General features: G+C 37.6%; 1 protein-coding gene across 4 annotated transcripts in view; it reads right to left on the bottom strand.

The window, feature by feature from the left end:
• VGLL3 (vestigial like family member 3) overlaps positions 1 to 23254 on the bottom strand; it is a 47759-nt gene extending 24505 nt beyond the window's left edge. The window contains exons 1-3 of one of the 4 annotated variants that reach the window (XM_079156015.1): positions 22577 to 23254; positions 11209 to 11494; positions 2204 to 2442 (exon numbers count right to left, since the gene is read on the bottom strand). In XM_079156015.1, coding sequence (XP_079012141.1) covers positions 2204 to 2442; positions 11209 to 11494; positions 22577 to 22702 — 651 coding nt within the window. In that variant the 5' untranslated portion in view covers positions 22703 to 23254. Of the gene's footprint in view, positions 1 to 1908; positions 2443 to 11208; positions 11495 to 22576 lie in introns of all 4 variants that reach the window. The other 3 variants (XM_079156014.1, XM_079156016.1, XM_079156013.1) reach the window with 3 other exon arrangements.
• Between the last annotated feature and the right edge of the window lie 283 nt (positions 23255 to 23537).

Consider the following 23537-nt stretch of genomic DNA (forward strand, 5'->3'; position numbering starts at 1 on the left):
CCCACACTGACAAAGAGCAACACTACATGCGTCTAGTAAGGAAGTCTTCATTCCTCTCTATGAACTATTGTGAGAGTTTTAGTTACCTAATTTTATCTATGCACACAAGGAGCTGGTACCCTAGCAATCCCTTAGAAAAGGGCAAGTTTTGATTCAAACTCAGTTTAGGCACAAGACAATGTTATTTAGGCAAACAGGTTTCCCAAGTCTGGATATATACAGATCCTCCCAAGATTGGTTTTTGGTTTTTTGGTTTTTGGGTTTTTTTTAGTTGTAGACAGACAGAATGTCTTTTAATTTATTTATTCTTTTAATGTGGTGCTGAGGATCAAACCCAGTGCCTCACATATGCTAGGCAAGTGCTCTACCACTGAGCTACAGCCCCAGCCCTCTCTTAAGACTTTTCAGATAATTAAAAGAACTACTCTTGTCCATTTACAAAAGGTAAGAGCCAGACATTTCTTCCTGATGAGAATATTTCAAGTTGGAATTCTGAACAATCAGTGAACCAGACTCATACGAAAATACACCAGTACAAAAGTAAGTAAAAGATGACAGAGAATTAGAAACACAGAGCAAGTACTCAGGGCCCCTTCTTTGATGGCAGAAGACAAAGAAGGAAGCAGTGCTAAGAGCATTGTTACTCTGTCCCACAGGACCACAGATGTGAGACAGGGAAGACCCTGCAGGGACTGGCTGTCCATGACGGCAGCTACTAACTTGGGACTCCAATAATATCTGGCTCCAGGCATCAAACATCACAAGAGTCACCCTCATTCTGTTAGTGTGTGGCAATGAAGAGCAGTCTGTGACAGCCAGCTCCACAGCACACCCTTGTCCAGGAAGGAATAACCCAGCTCCTTCTTTGTTTAGAGAAGCTGCTTGAACCCTAACAATGGATAAAAAGCTGAAATGAGTAAGGCAGGGCACTGTCCAACACTGAAAAGCTCAGAGGTGAGAAGCTGACCAAGATAAGAATGTTCTACTCATGTCAGGGTGAATGCTGCATGAGGCTGGGTATTTCCTTCTCTGGAGAGTTCTCTGTCATGAGACAGCATGAGGTTAAAGATACTCCCCACTGAGGAAAAGTTAAAGAAGGAAAAATTCTCTTTAAGTTGATGGAAAGAAAGTTCTAGTACATTACAAAGTGTTCCAGGGAAGGAAGATGTGATTGGGGGTGGAGAGAGGTGACTTGGAATGCAGACTCTGGGGATAGAATCGCTAACTTCATTTTTCTTTAATTTTTTAATTTTTAATTTTTTTAATCCAGTCCCTGTGGTTTCATGAACGCAGAACTAGGAATACTATTAATATCACATGTTTGGTCCAGAAAACCAAGCTCAAATATTTAACACCACTACCTTCAAAGCTAGAGAGGAAATGAATGCTTGAAGAAGAAATATTTTTCTTGCCATATTTTTATCTGTTGAATGGAGATGGAGATTTTATAGTAGTCAAATTAAGTCTTGTGTTAATGAAATCAGAGTAGGGAAAGGCATAGCAAAGAAGGGAAGTGAAGAAAAGAAAAATTGAGTAAAGTTTATTACTTATGAATTCTATTGGGCATTACACAATAAACAGCTCAGATAAGGAAGATTTAAAGAATGTGTTCCAGTCTCTATAAACCTAAGTTACCAGAGATTCCAGTGCAAAGGAGTCAATTACTAGCCTAAGAGATGGGAGAAAAGTTATGAGATCTTTCTCAGGCTGCATTTCATAAGCTAGTCATACCAGTTTCTGCAGGAATGTAGGAATTATTGCAAAATGGTTAGGTTCTATAAACATATCATCAAAGCTTCACTATACATAGAAAAAAATATTTCCAAAAAAATTTTTTAATAATCCATCTTTTTTAAATGCCTTAACTTATTCTTCTTTGTATGGAAAGGAGGAAATCTACCAGCTCACCTGTATCAAACCCCACACTTGGCACTATGTCCACTGTTCCATGAAAGGCTCCGGCCCACGCTGAGGTAGCAGTGGTGACTGTAGTCGGATCTGTCTTTGTGATGTCACACTGGGGAGCAGGAATCCTGGCTGCTCGCACTGACGGCATCAGCAGGGGCCCATATGATGGATCCAGGGCAGAGCCAGCAGCAGGGTGGTGGTGGTGATGGTGGTGGTGGTGACGGTGGTGCATGTGGGCATGGGGGTGATGGTGCCGCATGTACACATCATGCATGTGGCTGTAAGATGGGCTCACCTGAGATGCCAAAGGATAGTGCCAGGACTCAGACACGGGTGGGGGAGGGGCTGGGCCAGTCTGATGCAGGCCATGTCCAGGCCATGGGCTGGGCTCGGCAGCAGTAAAGGTGCCAGGGGGTGCAGTGACCTGGAAGTCAGGATGAACTCCCCCCAAACAGGGTGCAGGTGGGGGCTGGTAAGAGCTGGTCCAAAAGGAAGTTGGAAAACTACTCCGCTGGCTTGAGAGAGCTGAGCTGTCTGAGAAGACAGAAAACACATTATTTACATAAGATTCAATTCTGGGATAGACTTGCCTTTACTTGTCTGATAATGTTTCACAAGCAGGTGAATCAGCATGCACTCTTCCTCTCCCCACACAGGGGTGAACTGATATAACGTTAGCCTGTGGGATCCTGTGCCAAGACAATGGGCAGAATTCAAAGTGCTGAATATCCCCCTTCACCCCCAGCATTTGCCTTCTTAGTTTGTGCTGTGGCAGTCTGTGCTGAGGCTTGCAATTTGGGGACTGAAAAGCTTCATTTCCTCTTGGGACATTTTCTGCCCTTAGGTCTGACCACAGGTCATGACTACATTTCTCCAGTAAAGAAAACTTGTGCCATAGATGAGTCGTGTATGAATTGGAAATGATAATTTTTCTACCTTCTTTTAAACAGAAATATGATTTTCACTCAAACCAAACATTCCAACACCAAAAGTAATAAATGTAAGTAAGATTACACTTTACTATACTCCCTATTTAATTTTCCTTTAAGAAAAGTGTATTTCAACCTCTTTTTACCCACTGTACAGAACTGGGAGTCTTTGAATTGAGATAATAATGGTTAACATTTAATGAGAGTAAACAAATACCCAACACTAGGTCAAGAACTTTGCATGGATGATCTCGTAAGATCCTCACTCTAGTCCCATGAGGTAGTTATTTATTATCACAATTTTAGAGACGAAGAAATGGAGGCAGAGAAATCTAAGATTCACAGTAGTAAGCACGAAGCTGGGCTTTGAAGTCAAGACATCTGCCTTAAGAATCAGCAGCTGGTACACTTCACAATGTGCCACAAGAAGGGGCAATTGTAACCACAACCTGAACATCTGGAATTTGTTGAAAATTCCAGGGAAATCATAAGTGGAGGAGATTCAAATAGAATTCATGGATCTGAGGAGGTGTTTGAAGGGGTGGGTAATATTAGAGAACACCACACAGAGATGGAAGCTGGAGAATCCTCCTCAAACTCTGTGTCAATCCAATGATGCAACTATCGTGACCTATTTCTGAATAGCCTACTGTGTGCCAAACATAGAGGGGTCAGGGATGACTAGACAAATGTCATTTTTAATCACAATTTGGAGAAGGACAGTAAGTCAAAATGCACACACACACACACACACACACACACACAAGACATGGCAGGCATTCTCACAAGAGGAAGCAGAGAGAAAGAGCACCAAACCAACCTAATAAAGTGACAACCCAAAGTTGAAAGGTTGAGAGGAAGCTAGTTTTGTGAAGAGGTAGGACAACACATTTTAGGAAAATGCACGAGCATGTGAATAAAGGCCACTTATCACACGCACATGCACACAGCAGCAGTTTTAGTAGCAGCACTAGAGGAAAAATGAAACCAGTAGGCAGAATTTGAAAAAAGAAAGATACTACAAAATATGAAGGACCAGATGAATGTTTTATGGATTATTTCTAACTAATGATACAGGTTGCTAAAGACCTTAGATATGCATATATATAATAAGATAGCATTTTCATACTGGGTTCCACATAAAAGAATCTTGCTAGATCTTTCCACTGAAGGAAGGATATCATAAATACTCTGAAAATTATAATATCCAAAGTATAATGAATCCACCCATCGTCTCACTTCATTAGTTTCCAGAACATTGTTTTTCTACATCAGGAAAATAACTTGAATCAACCACAACATATATCATGAGGTAAATATAATTAGTCTATCACTGTTATGTTCAAACATTTTCTCCAACTTCCTTGAAGACACTGGCACCAGCAGGGCAAGCCCTTCTATTCTCTTCCCTGCAGCCAGAACCAGAGCTACTATCATGTGCCCCATTTATCCTGTGAATAAACAATCATTTACAGTCTCAAGGTCAAGCATCACCATCATAGGACCACCACAGTTCTGAAAGTTTGGGGGAAACTGAGGAAAAGACGTATTTCAAAAGACAAAGGATGGAGCTGCACATTCGTCAGGTTTTCCCACATTCCCAGGAAACCTAATGGAATGGCTTTGCAGTCACAAACCATTCAAAAGATAGCACTTAAAAATCAAACTCACTGGCATTGTGGCAAATATACTTTAATTTATCATTATTTCCAATTATGAAAAATGCCACTAATGATACAAAGGAAAATCATATAAATTGTGAGAAGAAAATTCAATTTCCCTTAAGGGATGGCCATTTGTAGCACATTTTTGTCACACCTACAATGAAAGCCACCAATATTTAAAAATTTAAAATTCACACAAGAAATTTGTAGAGAGTCCCTAAATCACATATTGCAGCTTTTCTACCACCAATCTTTCACTTTGCTGTAACAACTCCCACCTTTAGGATCAAATCATTCTGCTCTTAAGCTTCATCTCCTGGTGTGCCAGAATCCACACCCTAACCCACAAATATTTGCCACAGACAGAGTTTCCCTGAATCAAGTACCCTATCAAAATCCAAAATTACAGAGTGTAGACTGGTTCTCTAGATGCTTTCCTTTTGTTTATTCTCATTTATATAGACATGGAACCAATCTTACTTTATAGATGCCTAGACATTTTGGATACTCATACACAAATGTGAATAATGAACTAATTCCCTACGAAAATATTATTGTCCTATTCATGAAGTATTAGGTTGTGATTACTGAACCCATTATCATGGAAAGGAGAAATCTGTTTTTACAAATACACTCCATAAAGATTGAATAAAGTACTAAAATGCTCAGGGAAAAATAAAATTAAAAGCAACTTAATATTTTCCCAATCGGTATGTCTCCTGAGATCAATATAAAGTTTGCAAAGATCTATGCAGCCTTTTTTAAAAACACTGTTGCATTTTACAAGTAAGTGAAACAATATTGAATGGAAAATATGTTCATGAAAAAAATATACTTCAGAATCACTATTTGGTATCTTTTTTGAAGAAAAAAATCTTGACACAAAGAAACAGATGATATGCTTTGCTTTATGCTGGAGAATCAGTGTGCTTATTTCATATGTATGTAAATTTTTTTCATTACATGACTCTTTGCTTACGAGTACTTAATCACGGCCACATTTGTTGGATGAGAAAGCATATGAAAAACAGCACAAGCTATTTCTGTGCCATATTACTTTTCAGGTTAGTGGAGACTATTCAAAACTGCATGACATTAACACTCCATGGTGACTTTGGATTCAGTATTATTCAATATTTGGGTGATATTAAACGATATTTGGATGATGTTAACCCTGATAGCCTAATGCATATGAAAAGCCAAAAGATAATTTGGTTCAGTTTGCATTTAGAATTAAAGAATCTCTCTCTCACTCTCTCTCTCTCTCTCTCTCTCTCTCTCTCTCTCTCTCTCTCTCTCTCTCTCACACACACACACACACACACACACACACACACACACAGAGTTTATTTCTAAATAAAAAAGAAAATGACAAAATTGATATATTTTTGTCCAGTGCAATCCACTCAAAGCATACCATGCAATCTATCTGTTCAGCCAGAAGTGTATCTTAGAAAGATGAAGGAGTTTCTTCCAGTATTTCTTACAGTTTCTTAATAGCTGTGATGCTCTTTATATTAACCTCAATTGTTACTTAAAAGAAAAACTAATGATAAACAACTTAAGAGAAAATTTGAATTTTAATTTAAAGAATCAGAAAAAAATTACTTAATTTTGAAAAAAAATGAAAACAATATTAAAAGACAAAATGGACTAATGAAATGCTGAAGGACCTCTATCTTGAGTCATCTTAATCTCCAGAAAACAATTCTTAGAATAAATATTGATAAAACACATCAATGTTAAAAGATAATATTTATCTGCTTAATCTCAATAAAGAAAAAAAAAATTGGCTCAACTCCATTCTTAACCTAAAGGGGTCTTGATAAAATCCAAGTGCCATTCTCCTGTTCAGCTTCTCATGCACACACACTGTCAGGTCAGAGGTGAAATGATACATGTTTCAACATTTTCTGTCATTCAGGAATTATTCATCACCATTATGTTTAAAGATTGCCCTCTAGTTACTTTGTTGTGCAGTTACTCAAAGTGGGCCTCGTGACTCTCCAATGAGAGTTTTAAAGAGTGACATCAGATGCCCATACTCCTTGGGGGCAGAAGAATGAGGTAAGTCAAGCCTTGCTTCCTTCTCACATGTTCCTCCTAAACTTTCCGAAAGCAACAATCTCCAGAGTCTCCTGGAGATTCTGCTGAGCTCTGTCCTTTCGAGTCAGACTGTTCCTGAGATATGCCCTCCTTGTCCTTTTTGCCCAAACTGAGTTGCCCCAAGTGGACTCTATGTAGCTCAGCTAACCAAAAGAAAATCTGCTTTGCAACTACAAGAAAAGGAGAACAAAACACCAGTAAGTAAGTTTTCCATTCAGCACAGTTTTAAGTATGTGATACACTCTGCTGTCATTTGATTTAACTGTTACCCATTTCTACAAACACACACACACACACACACACACACTCTTTCTATGAAAATTAATGCATAGACATTTTCAAAGTCAATGTTTTTATTTGAATGAGGATAAGGGTACAATCAGATTCATTAGATTTTCTTAACTGAAAATTAAGAAATTTTAATTTAATTTCTGTTATAAAATATAGTAGGATTAGAGGTAATTGATGAGATGCTTTGTGAAATAATGCACAAATACTTCCTCTAATTAGTTTAAGCACAAAACACCTAAAGAGCTTTCATATCTTCATTAGAAAATACATATTCAAACTATGGCTGTTGTTTGATTATTAGCTGACATTCTTCATCTAAAAATTTACTATGGAAAAATCTTCTGTAGTCAGACATAATTCAGTTTAAAATTCATTTGTAGCATTGTAGCATGTCTGTAGCACTGCAATAACTCCATGCTATAATCTAGACTCTTCAATAGAGCTGGTCAGCAACTCCTTTGTGAAGTGTTATAGTTGCTGCTATTAACATGATCAATAGCCTTTAGCAACCATTATGTCCAAAACACTGTGCTTTGTGCCAGAAATACAAACTTCCAGAAAACAATGCTTCTGGATAAAGACTCAAGATTGGTTTTCTATGTACAAATGAGTGGAAACTTACTTAAGGAAAAGAGAAATGGCATCTGACTTTCATTGAATGCCTTGATTCAAGCTCTGTGCTAAATTACTCATAATCATTATCACAAAATCTTTATAATAACCCTAGGAGTTGAGTATCAATAAACACATATTATAGTTGAGCTCAGAGAGATTTTAAGTTATTAATCCAAGATCACATTGCAACCAGAAACTAATAAGGTCTGGACTTGACTCCAACATAAATAGGCTCAAAAGACTGCATTTTTCAATTTTGTGTAGTTTTGCTAATTACTATTAAATTCTTGCTGGCACATACCTATAATCCCAGCTACTCAGGAGACTAAGGTTCAAGATCATAAGCTTGAGGCCAGCCTGGGCAACTTAGGAAGATCCTGTCTCAAAATAAAAAGGGGCTAGGGATGTAGCTCATTGGTAGAATACCACTGGGTTCAATCCCACTACTGAAAAAAAAGTCACCAACTATCTTCAATAGATATGTGAATCCCATTTTATTTTATCTTCTCTTTAATTTTCTGTATCTTCAATTACATTCTGGGGCTCTCCTATGTACCTATCCAGCTTTTTTATGTTTATTTAAAATGGACTAATTCAGAACTAGAAACAACAAAGGCAAACTTCACAAATAGAAAGTAAATCATGCATCTGAAATCAAAGAATTTCACAGAACAAAAGATTTTTGACAATTACTTAATTCACTGCCTTATCTTATAAATAAGAAGAGTGTATCCAGAGGTTTCATACAACTTAATGCAAGACTTGTTTCCCTATTGAAGACTTGTTTTCTAATCCTGAGAACATAGTATGAATTTGGTTCCCTTAATTCAGTCATTTAATCATTTAATTCATATTTATTTTAGAGTTTCCTCATAGAAATGCATTGTCTTGAGCATCAGAGAAAATGATGTGAGATATCTAGGTGTGATATTTGTAAACTTAGTGGGACAGGAAGAGATTAAAAAGCTCTAAAGTATGTGTTCTACATCTATCACTTTTCCCTTCTCTCTATATACACAGAAACTTTTGCTTCTCATTGACCAGGCTAGGCTCAATCTTCTGAGCCTTTGCACTAGCTGTTCCTTTTGTGTAGAATTATTTTTCCCTGAATATTCATATCATGAATCCTTATTTCCTTCAGGTCTCTGTCTAAATGTAACTGTTTCAGAGAGAGCTTCCATTATCACCTGCAGTAAAGTAACACCTTCCATGTCATTTTATCTGTATTACCTGTTGCTACCACTGAAACATTAGCTTCATAAGTATGGAGTTTGAGCTGCCCCATTACTGATAAAGTTCCAGTACCAAGAACATTGAATAGAATATGCTAGGAACTTGATAAATAATTGTTGCATAAGTCAGTGAATAGAGATAGATTTGAAGACTGAATTTAAGATGATGCCAAGAAAATTCTAATAATGGCATTAAAATATTACCATTATTCACCCTTTGTATACTAAAATGTCACATCTGATCTGGGGTCTTCTCTAATTGTTCCAATGAATCATGAAAATATCACAGAGTTTTTGCACATATGCAACATCCCCTTTAATACTTTTCTGGCTATGATACTATAGACAATCACTCTAGACAATTTTGGGCCCTTCTTTTTTCTAGTTTAAATGATTACTAGGTTGTGTATGCCAGTATGCTTAAAGAAGTAGATATTGTAGTAATTATTATCCTGGAACTAATTAATCTGGTAGGATTTATTATTGATACATGAAATTGTTTACTAAACAATCTGATTCACAGAAGCATTATTATTTTCATTCTCTAAAAATTATTTACCATGTGCCATCAAATAAGACATTGAATGGTTTCATAAGTATCTTAGATTTTTCGAGGACTAAATCTCAGCTCCTGTATGAAATCCATAGTATTTACTAATCAAATAAGCAGTATGTTTTCCAACTCACTTCTATTGAATCTTGCTATTTGACTGTAATCCACCTCTTCCTATGGTCACAACAGTGCAGTTTATGTTTGCTAGAAATAAAAAATAAAGAGGAAAAAGGAAAAAGGAAGGAGGGAAAGAGGAAAATGTAAGAGAAAAAGAAGGAAAGGGGAGAGAGAAATGGAAGGACAGAGAAAAGGATTAAAAGGAGGAGGGGTGAAGGAGGAAGAGTGGGCAGGAATAAAAAAAGGGGGAAGAAGGGAAAAATGAAAAGCACTGTATCTACAGAGAAGGCCCAGCAATTCCAGGCTAGTTTCCTGGCTGCAATAGAGCAGAACCATTCCTCTGACATTGAGAAGGATATTAGGCACCTCTCACCTGACCTGATCACAGATGGGCAGCCTGTCCTTATCAAGGGGATCACTCAGGTCACTTGTTAAAGTGTGATTCCCATTGCCTTTCTCCAGAAACTCTGGTTCTATAGATTACTATGAGTTGACTCAAGCAGGCTGTGATTTGTCTTCAACAGCACTAGATCAATGATTACCAAATTTGAGCCTGCCTCTCAATCGCAGGGAGGGCTGGTTAAACACAAGTGGACTTTATCCCAGAGTTTCCAATTTAGTAGATTTGGTGGTGGGAGAAGGGTGGATAATTTGCATTTCTAACAAGCTCCCTTGTGATGCTCAGGGTCCTGATTAGGAAAACATACTCTGAGATCCATTTTACTTTTCACTTCTTAAAACTAGGTGAGCTTGTAAGAAACATCTGTACCATATTTCTATGAAGCTACCATTGGAATGATGCATTATTTTCTTTTCTGGCTTTGTAATTACCATGAAAATATCACCCAGTGATTTTTTTTTTTTTTTTTTTTTTTTTTTTTTTTTTTTGGTGAGGCAGAAATCAGACTCAAACAAATCTCTGTGCCCTCCATTTTAGAAGAAAATTAGCGGACACTCAATCTGCAGTTTTTTCTTTATTGTAGTGAGACACTATTTTAAATCATAACAATGCTGCCAACAATGCCTACGTTGTACACTTTAAAGAGTTAATCCAAGCCCAGTGCCAAGGCAAATGCCTGTAACTGTAGCAGCTTGGGAGGCTGAGGCAGGAGGATGGAGAGTTCAAAAACAGCCTCAGCAAAAGGGAGGTGTTAAGCAACTCAGTGAGACCCTGTCTCTAAGTAAAAATACAAAAAATAGGGCTGGGGATGTGGCTCATGGGTCAAGTGCCCCTGAGTTCAATCCCTGGTAACCCATCACTCACACAAAAAAAGAAAGAAAAAGAGAGAGAGAGAAAGAGAGAGAGAGAGTGTGTGTGTGTGTGTTAATCCAAAATCAGCTGAAATCAAGCTATGGAGAGAACACAGGAGGTTTTCAGTCTGCATCAGACTCAGATCTCCACTATGTCACCACGAAACACCTACAGGAATGGGCAAGAGCTAACATTTTTAGAAGAGATTCCGGCACGCCTATTATTTAGAGATCCAAATAGGGCCATCGGGGCTTCAGGAATGGTGCTTTGCAGTTTGATTCGGCCACTATAAACTCAGGCCGGTTGCATTGCTACTTTCCATGAGGAATTTAAGGGGTGTGACTGCATCCTTTCCAACCCTGCATTCCACATGTGACAAAACTGATCCAGCTGTTTGTCTGAAAGAAATTCCTTGCTGTCCTTAAAAATTAAAAAGCAAGTGATATCCGTCCTCCAGGGGCAAGTCTCCAGCTGGAACCTGGTACAGGCAGTTGCGAAACAGAGACAGTGCCCTGGAGAGCATCTGCTTTTGAATTCTTACCTCGCCATAGGGGGGTTAGCCCCATCTTGCTTTTTGAAATGGCAGATTCTGGATGGAAGGTGCTGGCTTGGCCCAAAGCTCTTGAGAAGTGTTCATCCACTACTGACCCAATGTCTCCCTGGAAATAAGTGAAAAGGACACAGCGAGAGTTAAGGTACTCCATCTCGGCAGGCTGGTCTTTCTCCTCCTCCTCCTCCTCCTCCTCATCCTCCTCCTCCTCCTCTTGTTTGCTGGGAAGGGTGACTTCCAGAGAGTCCTGCATCTTGCTGTATACCGCTAACTTCTTCTGGGATGGAATAAACAAAACACAGTATCAAAGACCATTTGTAAAAAAGCATTAACCAGTTAACTTTTCACTTAAAAAAAAAAAAAAGAATCTAAATATTAACATATGTTTGCAAACTGATTGTTCTTCATCTACTTTATTCCATCTTTTCCTTCCCAAACCAATTGCCCCTTTCCCACACTGAAAAAAGGTCTGTTATTCCAAAGTTGGTAAAAAAAAAAAAAAGAAGAAAAGACATTTTCAAATTGTATACTTTCAGTGTCAGAATTTCATTATTTTTAATCCAGTTGCAGCAAAAAGAAATCTTTTTTTTTTTTTTTAAGTGACAGATTCCTTCTAGTTTTTCTTCCCACTTTTGATTGACTTTTAAAGATTTAATGTACAGTAGCATTATAGTTTAGGACAAGGAAGAACAGGGGATAGGAGATCTAACTTAGGGCAGGGTGAAGAAGAAAAGTGCTTTTCATAAAAGAAATAAACTAAAATAAAAACAGGAATGTAGCATCTTATAAAAGGATTTGGCAGATGTGCTGAACTCATTTCTCAAAAATCAAACTAAAATGACAAAATAAGTCTGTGTGAAGATCCATTTTGCATGGAACATATTTTTCAGATGTTCCACTTACCACCATTACATAGAGAGAAAAAAATATTTTACTGTGGCTTACTGAAAATAATACAAAATGCTGGCAAGGACTAACTTTCCAAATAAAAATGAGAAAAGTCTGATAATTTAAAATATTTTGAAATATATGATCAAAACAACAATAAACATTAATATATATTGTGCCAGATACTCTTCTAAAAACTTTGTGTTTATTTCCTCATTTAATCTTGATAATTCTATTACATGGTTATTATTAATATCCATATCTTAGAGAAAAAGACATTAAGGCATAGAGAAGTTAAGTAACTTCCCAAAAATGCATAAGAGGACATTCTGGGAGAGATGTGCAAGCATATGCATTGTAGGGAACAGGAGAGGGATATCTAGGGTAGGAGAAAAGTCACCAAAATGTTGTATTTGGTATTGTTTTTCTGAGTGGTACCTTACAGTTAATTTTTATTTTCTTATTCTTGCCTTTTGACATTTCCAAATATTTTTCACTGAGCACATATTACTTGTATTATCAACTACTTCAATATGAATTAAATATACATTGTAAAGTTCATAAAATGCATTATTTCAGTGACCAAATAAGCTTTCCATATCATCTGCTTATTTTTAAAGCCCCATCCCTTCTCATACCATTTTTCTTATTTCAAAAAAAGCACATGAATATGAAAACTAAATCATTCCAGAATAATACTCAGTAGTTCTGCAAATGTATTTTAAAAACATAACCTAGATTCTATGTTTCTAATGTAATTACTTGTTTCAAAATCCATAGCCCCAAATTACAAATGCTGTTGTTATGTGAGGTGGGTCTTGAATGTTTAGGCATATTATGAGGTGTGGTTACTATGTTGGAGCCCTTATTTATAAACATGTGTGTTGTTTTTTATTTAAAAATTTGCATCATTGTGGTATCATTTGTTAATGAATAGATAATAATACTCTACTTTTACACAGATTTGAACATGTTCATATTTAACGTCAATAGTAAAAACAACATAATAACATAGATTATGTATAAAAGGAGGGGATTAAACTCAATCAGCTCTGTTACTCCTAGTTTGAAATTCCATTAAAAAATTAAACAGATATTGTGATTAATTAATCAAACCACAGAGCTGTTTCTCTGTGTGTATATTTATCCAAAGCATGTATTGAAGGATATGCACATACTTTTTCCTGAAGAGTCTGGCATATTAGAAAGAAGGACCACATTTTTATGGAAGGAAAATTAAAACTGATATCTAGAGCAGCTTCACTGTCCATAAGTGTTCATTCTAATCTATGAAACTGATTCTCAACGTAAATTTCTGAGAATCAGGCTATGCATATAGTAATTTCACTTGCACTTGTTTAATTCTGACATGAATTCTTCAAGTAAAGGAATTTTGGCTGTGTTAATTATCCAAATAAAGGCAAGAGTTTATTTTATCCTCAATTAACAATTGATTCTTAATTGAAATAAATTTAAAGTTATATATATTGAAAAAATTCAAAAACTGTACATCCTGATACAAATGTAAAATACTGTGACCAATAACAGCAATCATAAAATATTTTAATTTGTAATTGATGGCCACTGAATTTGAGATACAGATTTTCAATCTATTTAAGATTACACAATTTCCAAATGCTGCACTATTTTGTGGGTTTTTTTTTCCTATCAGGTATTGAATGATTGGATACAAATAAGTTAATCTTTGAACTCATATACTTTTCAATACATGTGGCTGAAAAGTAAGCAAAATCTGCCCTTGTATCAAAACAGCTGTCCATTTAATTTTTCAAAATCATTCTTCTGTCCATGCAAGCGTTGATTCTCTATAGCCTTTATATTTACTACATACGTAATATCTCTATTTACATTTATATAAATGTGCGTGTCAAAATATTTAATTTTGATATTGCAAACACCTGTGGCTCTATAAAAAGGGAACCTATGATAAACCTATGAATAAGCAGTATTTAAGAATGTTTATTACTCGTACTTTTTAAAAATAAAGTGGACTAAATTTTCACAAAATATACAGAACTAATTTAAGTATATCTCCAACACTCACAAATTTACAGCCTCACAGTCAACATCACTGTTTAAAAGAAAAATTTCAAAGTATCCAATTGACCTAATAACTACATGGAATGCTAAATCTGAATTTGTATACATTTTTTAACATTAAGTGTGAGCATGAAGAATTCAAAACAAAATTTAAATAGAAATTGTCTCATATGCTGACATTCACAACACCCTAATTTCCTTCTTTATGAACTTTTGAGCTTCAGCTACTTTCTTATATCTGTGTTTTGGTGACTATAAATCAATTATTTGCTTTTTTTTTAAACAGCATATTACTTGTGTGTGCTTTTGCCATATTTTGAATTCACCAATGTTTACTTTTTGGAATAAAATTTCCCTAGGATTACATTCTTTCTTGGGAATCATATATCAAATTTAAAACACTGATATGAAATCTAAAATGTACAGAACCTAAACTTCCAAAATCAGATTTGAAATGCAATCCACTTATATTTTTTCTCCAAATACACAATGACTTGCTAATAACAACCAAATCTCTCGTAAGTATTCATACTTTTCTTATAAGCCCCTGAAGAACTGTTAACAAAAATCAAGAAGTTGCTTTAAACAATACGATCACTTTAACTAATGCATATTTACGTCTTACTGTCACTGCCTAGTAATGACAATATCTCCCCAGGTAATATTTATTACTCTGGAGTTAGGTGAGACAATGAAGGGGTTAACAGACACACAGTTGAAGCTAACTCACAAAGGTGTAAAGCAGGAGAATGAAGGAGAGTTGGCCCAGGCAGTGCAAGCCCTAGCCACCACCTCAAGGCCTGCCATTAGGCACAACAGAAAGAAACTGCAGCAGGAATGTGCAGGGGAAAGGATTTGTCTGACAAGAGAAAGACTTCCATGTCAGGAGCCAAATACCACTAACTCCCCAAGGCTTAAGCCTGAAAAATGCCAAATGATTACTGTGCATATGTGGAAACTTTTTTCCTAAGGAAACAAAAAGTATTTTAATGAATCACTGCAATCATTGGATATTTAGAAACAGCTTTTTCTATTTCTTTCTTTCTTTTTTTAAAAAATTTCTTCTACTGGCTATCTTTAATAACAGATTTTTAAAGCTATCTCAGAGAGTCTTGAAGTTTTGAATCTTCACCTGTTTTGAGGTGAATGAATCAGGAAATGCAAGGTTGGGTTAGGTTAGCAGAAATATGCCACAGACCTTTTACAGATTTTATTTCACTTACTTTCTCTCTCTCACACACAAATACTTTGCCAGAATAATTATTCCCAATTTACGTATGCAAAAAATGGTTAACTTAGCCAGGATCACCTAAGTAGTAAGAGGCACACATGGGATTAGAACCTATTTCTGTATGACTACAAATCATGTGTCAAGAAAGCAGATCAAAGAACGTGAGTCTCTATAAGAAAATTTATTTTGATGGACTAAACAAATCTAACCCGACAGTCAACATGGCACTGCAAGTCAACCAGAATAGTCTAATGATATTTATATCATTGAAAATTAAATTATAAGGGGTATAACTATTAAGTAGTGCAATGGTCTTAAATATATATGCGTCTGGATGTACTGTCTAAAAATGTACTGTCTCCTTGGTAATCAGACACATATTCCACTGGCCTACAATTTTTCTGTAAATCCTATTTTGGAAATGTGAGCAGAGTCAACTTATGAGAAACAATTACACCTCAAGATTCTGTTGCTTTTATTTACCTGTTATTTCATTTATTTTTCTTAATAGTAAATGCTATTACTTAGCATAATGAGCTACTTTTGAGCACAGTGCCTCTAAATGATTCTGGTCATTATCAAAACTCCAACCTACCCCCTCCAAAGATGAAAACTTTTCCATTTTTATGATGTTCAAAAAAATGTGCCACAGGCTTAGAAGCAATTTCAAAATTTGCATTCCCAAAATGTTTTAAGCAATGATCACATCATTAGGGTATGTGTTTTTTCTCAAACCAACTACTTTGAATGAAACAACAGTTTCCGTGTATAAATTTCTGGTATGTTTGTATAATCCTTTGTCTAGACTTAGTGTATGATTTTTAAACAAATTATCTATTATTCATTAATTCAACTAATTGTCCATTGATTCCTATTTTGTGTCAGTAATTGCCCTGAGATTTGGAGATACAAAGATGAAAGCCATAGCCGGTGCCTAAACTGAAATTGCTCATAGTGGTTGGAAGAGATTTTTTTTTTTTTTTTTTTTCTTTTTTTGCGGTGCTGGGGATCGAACCAGGGCTTTGTGCTTGCAAGGCAAGCTCTCTACCAACTTAGCTATCTCCCCAGCCCTGGAAGAGATTTTAAGGACAACAGTTAGTAAAGAGGGCCTCCTGGTTTACCTACACAGTGGACTGTGTTATTTCTCCAAATAGCTAATATTCAACAATAAGAAAAGTAGGGAAGTAAACCTTGAATTTTTCCCCAGTTTGTAAGGAGGCTGACATAGAGGATTTAATCAAAACTAGTTCCATGAGTCTGAGCATGTCATTGAGCCTTCTGGCCCTTAGTTTGGTTTTCTGAAACTGAGGAATTTTTGACTTGATTTCATCTCATAGATCTCATCTAATGCTATAAGATAATAAGCAACACACTGGAGCTCTAGACAGATTCACACTTAATTTTGTTTCTTACATTGGCTACCTCCTCTGATATTGCAGAACACTTGCAAAAAAAAAAAAAAAAAAAACAACAACAGATCATTGAAAACTAATTAATTCTAGACAAGGGTTATCTAGCCCAACTCCTAACAATTAGCTTTGGTGCCTCCTATGTTTACCTACCTACCTACATATAAACAAGAAAGAAGATGTCTTTAGAATCCTCCTACTCCAGCCCCCCAAAACTAGTGATTTGCATACTAATGGCCTTTAAGAAGAAAGGACACCTGTTGAGTTTAGGTCATTTTTTTTTTTTTTTCTCTACTAATATTATGAGACAAGTGAAAAATAGTTCAGTTACCCCAGTTCAGACCACACTTAAAAATTACTGGCACAAATCTGGTATCCACTGAAATATCTATAAATATGGCATTTATGAGTTGTTCTAGCAACAGCTGTTTGGATCTAATGGTCTGAAGCACTTTCGGGGTCTTCCTAAATGAGTAGTCACAGCAGAAAAACAGCTGTTTAAAGAGGTGCATTTTGAAAGGGCAGAGCTTTGCCCAAAATCATTGCCTTTACGGTCTTTGCCAAAGCCTGAAATTTAACAATTAGAGAGCCTTTGTTTCTTGAATTAAAATATTTTTCTGGAGATACCTTAAATTATTATCTATTAACTGGATATATTCCTTTAGGGATTAAAAAAAGTAACAAGTTAACTAGAAACAGGGCCTGTGGAATGAGATCCAAATTTAGCACCATGTTTTTAAAATTATAGTCATCTAACTGATAAACCTGCTTAAGGATCTGCCCTAGGCATCACATGCATAATTATTTTACTCTTATTGAAAATTCTCTTTGTACAGATGGATACAAGACAGAAATACACATACTGCCTAGTGAGGTCAGCTCATCTCTCTTCTGCAGTAGCCTGAAGAGCTGCTGAGCAGAAAAGCAAGGTTCTTGCTCTGAACACCCACATTTCCCTTGCTATGGGTCACATCCCTATCATCTTAAACTTTTTGATATTTGATCAAAAGTTAGGTGAAGTAGAACTCCCTTGCATTTAGCCAAAGTACCCTTCACTTAAATCTCTAGGATCACGGTGTGGTAGTATCTGGCTTGTTAGCCAGCATATCCTCTCTCTGCATAATTTTATAGATTTGAACCTTTCTCTTTCCATAATTATTAAAATCATCATTCTGATTGACTACCAAAGCCAATAGTTCAGTTATTTTAAAGTTTAATTTTTCTTCCAGTTTTGAATTTTTCTGGCTGGGAAGCTACTGGGAACCCAAAGCCATGGGACAGTTTAAGCTTCTAAGTCTTTGAGTCAAGTTAATTTGTGTAGTGTGGAATTATAGGGGCTGTTTTTTCTCAGAGGAATCCTGTATGAATTCTTATAAATCCACTTAAGTCTTTGCTTACAGTTGCAAGAAAATTAAATCCTCTGCCTTAAATAAATTGAGTGTATACTAAAACTATTTAAGTTATAATTTTATTCTTTCTTTTTAATGAATATAAACTTATGCTCAAATAGCAATGAAATACGAGGCACTTAAAACTGTTCATACCACAGCCTATAATTTATTTTAAATAAATTCATTTGCTAAGTGAATATCCTATCTCATAGACAAAAGATGCAGCATGGATAGTAAAAGTCATTAGCATAATACAAATGCTTGCAAAAGGTTTTGGAATGCCTAAACTTTAAAAAGTACACTACCAAGGACTTGGAAAGAATCTCAAACTTCAAGGCCAAAGAATCCATTGCATATTAATCTTCTTTATCAAAAAAGTTGATTGGGGCACTAAAGACAAAAATAAGCCTATTGTGCAATAGCAAAAGGGGCGGGGAGCCTGAGAGACCACATGGCAAGGTGGAAAGATGTGAAACTGAAGAGAGGGGGATCTGGTGGTCTTGATTTTTTCTCCAATCAGCTTTTACATCTCTAGCCAGGCATTTCAACTCTGTGAACATGCATCTTCCCATTTGTAAAAGGAGAGGTTGAAGTATTTTTTCCAGGATTTTTCTATGACAAACAATCTCAGAACAGTTTTATAACTTAACCAAGGTGGCAGAGTCCAGAGAAAGAGTTTGAAAAACTCCTTACAGGCTTATAACTGGAGCTTTGCTTCCCAAGGGAACTCTTTTAAGTGAAAGCATTCATGCAGATTCACCCAGCTGTTACCCTTGAAAAGAACAGAGTAAATATGTTCTAACTTTTACAAAGCCGGAAGTGTGATTGTTAAAAACTTCTGAGCATAATTAGAAATTCGGTGATTGTTTTCTGTGTTTGTCATCTCTTTATAAACTACTTAATTCTGAAACCTTTCCTTTAAGTATCTTTCTAATGTGAATATTATGAATATGGTGGGGAGAGGGGGTAGACAACAGACTGCATTTAAGATGAGAAGTTCACTGGGTATGAAGGGAATCTATGATTTCATATCATTGCCTTCAATTTTTCCTGACACATATTTCGAAATTTTCTGTTGATTCCTACTGACACTGTTGCATACAAGTGCATTCCTTTCCACACACGTTCTGCAGTGTCATCAGCCTCCAGAGCATGTGCTAAGAGACATGAGTCAAGAGTTCTCTTGAGGAGAGATAGGATGGATGAGTGAAGGTTGTGCAGAGACAACGGGCATGGGGAATAGGTTGCCTAGCATCCCTCAGAAACTCCTGGCACTGTGAAGCACACTGTAAGATGTATGCACAGCATGCAATTTCTAGGATTATTAAATCCTAGGACTATAAAATTTACTCTTCAAACACTTACAAATTACTTTGATTCATTTAGCCTACCATATGCCTCTGTAACAGATTGTAGTACAGCCTATGTGAATGCATAGCCTATGTGAATGTATACCTACAACACACAATATGTTCTCTTAAAACCTAAACTTAAAACGTCAGCTGTTAGGGGAAAGGTTGAGAAAACACTTGCCTGGTAAACAAAGTTCTATTATTTCACAAAGAATTTTCAGTATATGATCATGCATTGAGAAGAAATGTATACTATGCTTCAAATTTATTATAATGATAATGAACCACTTGGTACATTAATTGTCAAGGGCTTCAGGACTAGGGGTGTAGCTCAGAGGTAGAGGACTTGTCTAGCATGTGTGAGGCAAAAACAAACACTCAAGTCCTCAGAGCTATGCAGATTTGAAGGGAAAATCAGAGCAAAGATACATTATGACAACTGGATAAAGAAATAATGTAAAACTTTAATGTTCTCTCTCCTAGCATTTTATAAATGACCATTAAACTTTCTTAATTATGCTCCAGATTTTTTATTCCTTTCCTTTTTATTTCCTCAATAAATAAGTTTTTCAAGTGCAATAGGAGTTGGAGTCCTGATTTTTGTCTCCCAGGCAAGATGCTATTAGGGGTCACTTCCCATGTACGGTGAAAACAATCTTCATGGACAATAATGATAAAACCTTATGGAATGCAAAAACAACCAAAATATGTATTCTCAGATGACTGCATTAGGGCCAAGTCAATATTAGTCCCACTTCACCCACGCACCGCATAGTCTAAAAATGCTGTCAGCCTGATAAGAATTTCCTGATTTACTCTTTTCTCCAATAGAAAATATGGGTCATCAAAATAAACTCTTGACAGTAAAAGAACAGTAGTTACACTGTCAAGTCTCTCCTTAATTCCCTAGCCAGTCAATTGCCAAAAATTTTCTTTACTTAGGGGAAAAATGAGAGAGAGAGAGATTTTGAACAAGACATTTTATTTTAGTAAAAGCAACGTGAAAATTTCCAAGCACTCCTTTCAACTCAATTCTTATGATCAACTCAACCAAACATCTACTTAAGCAATGTCTACAGAAGCTCAAATATTTTAGAAGATGACTATTGTACAACACCAATGTAGACAACTCAGGTTTACAAAGATTTTTTTTTTAAAGTTCATTCTTTAGTTTGTTGATAGCTTTTAGTAAAAGAATGGACTCTGGCTATTGCAAAAGTGAAATAAAACCATTTTGATTCATTCTTTACTGAAAACTAAATTTATGATTGGTAATTTGTAATTTTTCAAATACTGAAGTGATTTTCTAGCTCAAATAAAGTATTACAATACTAATCACCCACAGAGGTTTATATTTCAATGGAATTAATTTCACAACTCTGCAAAAAGATATTTGCAACTTCTAGTTCACCATTTTTTAAGAGAGGAAACTATCTTTCTGAATATTTAGTAAAGTTTGAGTCTGTTGCTTGTCTACATTCCAATTAATTGAAGTACTCTATAGTCTCAGAGATGGAGGACAGAGAGCTTCATTCTGGACTAGATGTTAAAAATACCCAGGGTCTCCTTGCCTCACTTACCCTAATTGAACAGCCATGGGTTTCTCTATTACCATATTTTGTGTAGACCAAAGAAAAACAAACAGCTAAACCAAATGTTTTAATCTGTCACCCTTCACTAAAAATTACAAAATACTTTCCCATCCTCCTCTTCAAAAGTAATTTCATTTTAAAATGTTGAAGTTGTTGAATAGTACAAATAAATAAATAAATACTAACAAGAAAGTAGGGCTTTTTCCTTTTTCACCCTTTCTGGTCCTAGTTAAGTTGGTTCTGTATAGCAGATGAATCTGGGGCATGTAATCTTACAGAATCAGTTGAATCTCATAGCCCTTAAAATTTAAACAGAAAGTAGTGGTTTCTTTCCAAAGAAAGTACTATCTATCTAGGAAAGAGACAGAAAAAGAGGAAATATAAAAATTCAAGGTGCAAATTAACTGAAGGATCAAATCCTTAGGGTCATAATAAAACATGTTTCCTAAGAAACAAAAGTCAAGTAAATCAGTAAATTCTGTGAATGATAATGCCCTAATCATATCTAGTTGTATTTAAGACCCTAATCCCCACAGTCTGAGGAGGATCCTATTTTGGTACAGTCCCTTGACACAAACATACATTTTCTAATGTAGAGCTAATTAAACCTTGTTGTGTTCAGTAAGTAATATCCAAGGACACCTAGTGCTGATTCCACAGTGCCCTACTCTCCCTTCTCAACTAGATCACCTCCTTGTTCTGAGTCCCCTTTAAGGACATTTTCAGTCTGGAAACGCAGCTTTCAGAGACTCAAGATTACCTCCTCGATGGGGAACACACGGTTCAACAGACTGAACACTGTAACATGTTCTGTGCTTTGATGGAATTAGAAAATGAATAAAGAACCATGGCATCACGCCGTCTAAGTCACAGTCACAGGGGGAAAGGCTCTACGGAGAAGTTTTAGAAACATTTAATATATGTTGCATTAGGCCAATGTTCCACCCTAAAATTCCCTAAAAGTGCATGTCATGAGCTCACTGTTCAGGTAGCCTCTCATACTTCAGCGGCACACTTCGTTCTCCTAATCCAGAAAACCCTGGCACACTCTTTCTAAAGAAACAAAATATTTGGTTTAAAAGAAGTTTACTCACATAGTCCTAAGTCAGATGCCCTTGGTGAGCTTCAGAGAACTGAGTCCTAAAAGTCAGGATGGCTTTGAGGATCAGCCTCTGAGCTCTGGTGACAACAGCTCAATAAAGCCCCCAGTCAGGTAATACCTCTCATCCCACCCATCCACCTGGCTGTCCTGCCCTCCCCAAGCCTCTCCTCCTCGCTTCTGTTGGCTTTCTGCTCAAGGAAGCTGCCGCAGGTCCCAGAGCATCCTCCGCGCCACTCGTCCCGGCCCGACGAGATGCAGTCGGAGGAGCCCCAGACCGATACTCTCGGTGCCCCTCGCCCCCGCCCCCGGCAGGTTGCCTGGTCGGTGACTCACCTGCTGGCCAGGTTGGGGCGCCGAATGATAGCAGGCTGTGGGGCAGGTTGCAGCTGCCACAGGGTTGGGCAGATACTGAGGCGCTCCATACGGCTGGGGGTGATACATCACCTCCGCACAACTCATGGCAGCAGGGGCAGCGGCGGCCCCAGAGTTGCCGCCGCCGCTCTACTCGCTAGCGCGAGGGGCGCCGCCGCCGCCGCCGCAGCTGCCGCCTCTGTCGCTGCTCCAGCTGCTACTGCGGCGAAGGCGGGTCCTCGGCGGCCTCCGGCTCCGCGCCGGGAGCGAGCTCGGGAGGGGCTGGCAATCAGCGGCGGCCCATGCGCGGGCACCTTCATCTTCAGCCCCTCCGGGTGCCCCCTTGCCCGCGCTTATTTAGCGGCTCTGGGACGCAGCCGCCCGCCCTGCGACGGGAGCATGACAGTGCTCGGTTCCAGAGAGGGCAGCGGCGCCCAAGGCAGCGGCAGCCACAGACCCGGCCCGGTTGGGCAGCCCTGGGGAGCCGGGACACTGGTTTGCATATACACAATGCACGCCCGGGGCTCGTCCTATCACCGGCGCTCGCGGCTGGGCGAGGACCGGGAGGCGGGGGCAGAGAGGGAGGAAGGCTGGGGAGGAGGGGGAGCACTGAACCTCCCCAGGCTCTGACGCCGGCTTTGCAAAGTTCCTCCAACTCCGTCTGCGGAGGGCGGGTCGCCCAGCAGAGGGACCCTGGGGAGGGCTGGCTGCGGATTGGAGCGAAGTTTGCAACCCTCTCCGCCTCCCAGCATGGGATGGTGGTGGGAGGAGAATGGTATGCTGGAGGCTCCGCGCCCTTGGAGCTCCACGGGTTCCCACCCTGTGTTTGTCACCTGGACACCAGGGCCAGGGCTGGCAATTCCAAGAAGATTTTACAGAGAGCATCAGCTCAGATGCTCCAAATGGAGGTCAAATGTGCAAAGAAGTAAAACCTTGCGATTAG

The sequence above is a fragment of the Sciurus vulgaris genome (assembly GCF_902686455.1).
Source record: "Sciurus vulgaris genome assembly, chromosome: 10".
Classification (NCBI taxonomy): Eukaryota; Metazoa; Chordata; class Mammalia; order Rodentia; family Sciuridae; genus Sciurus; species Sciurus vulgaris.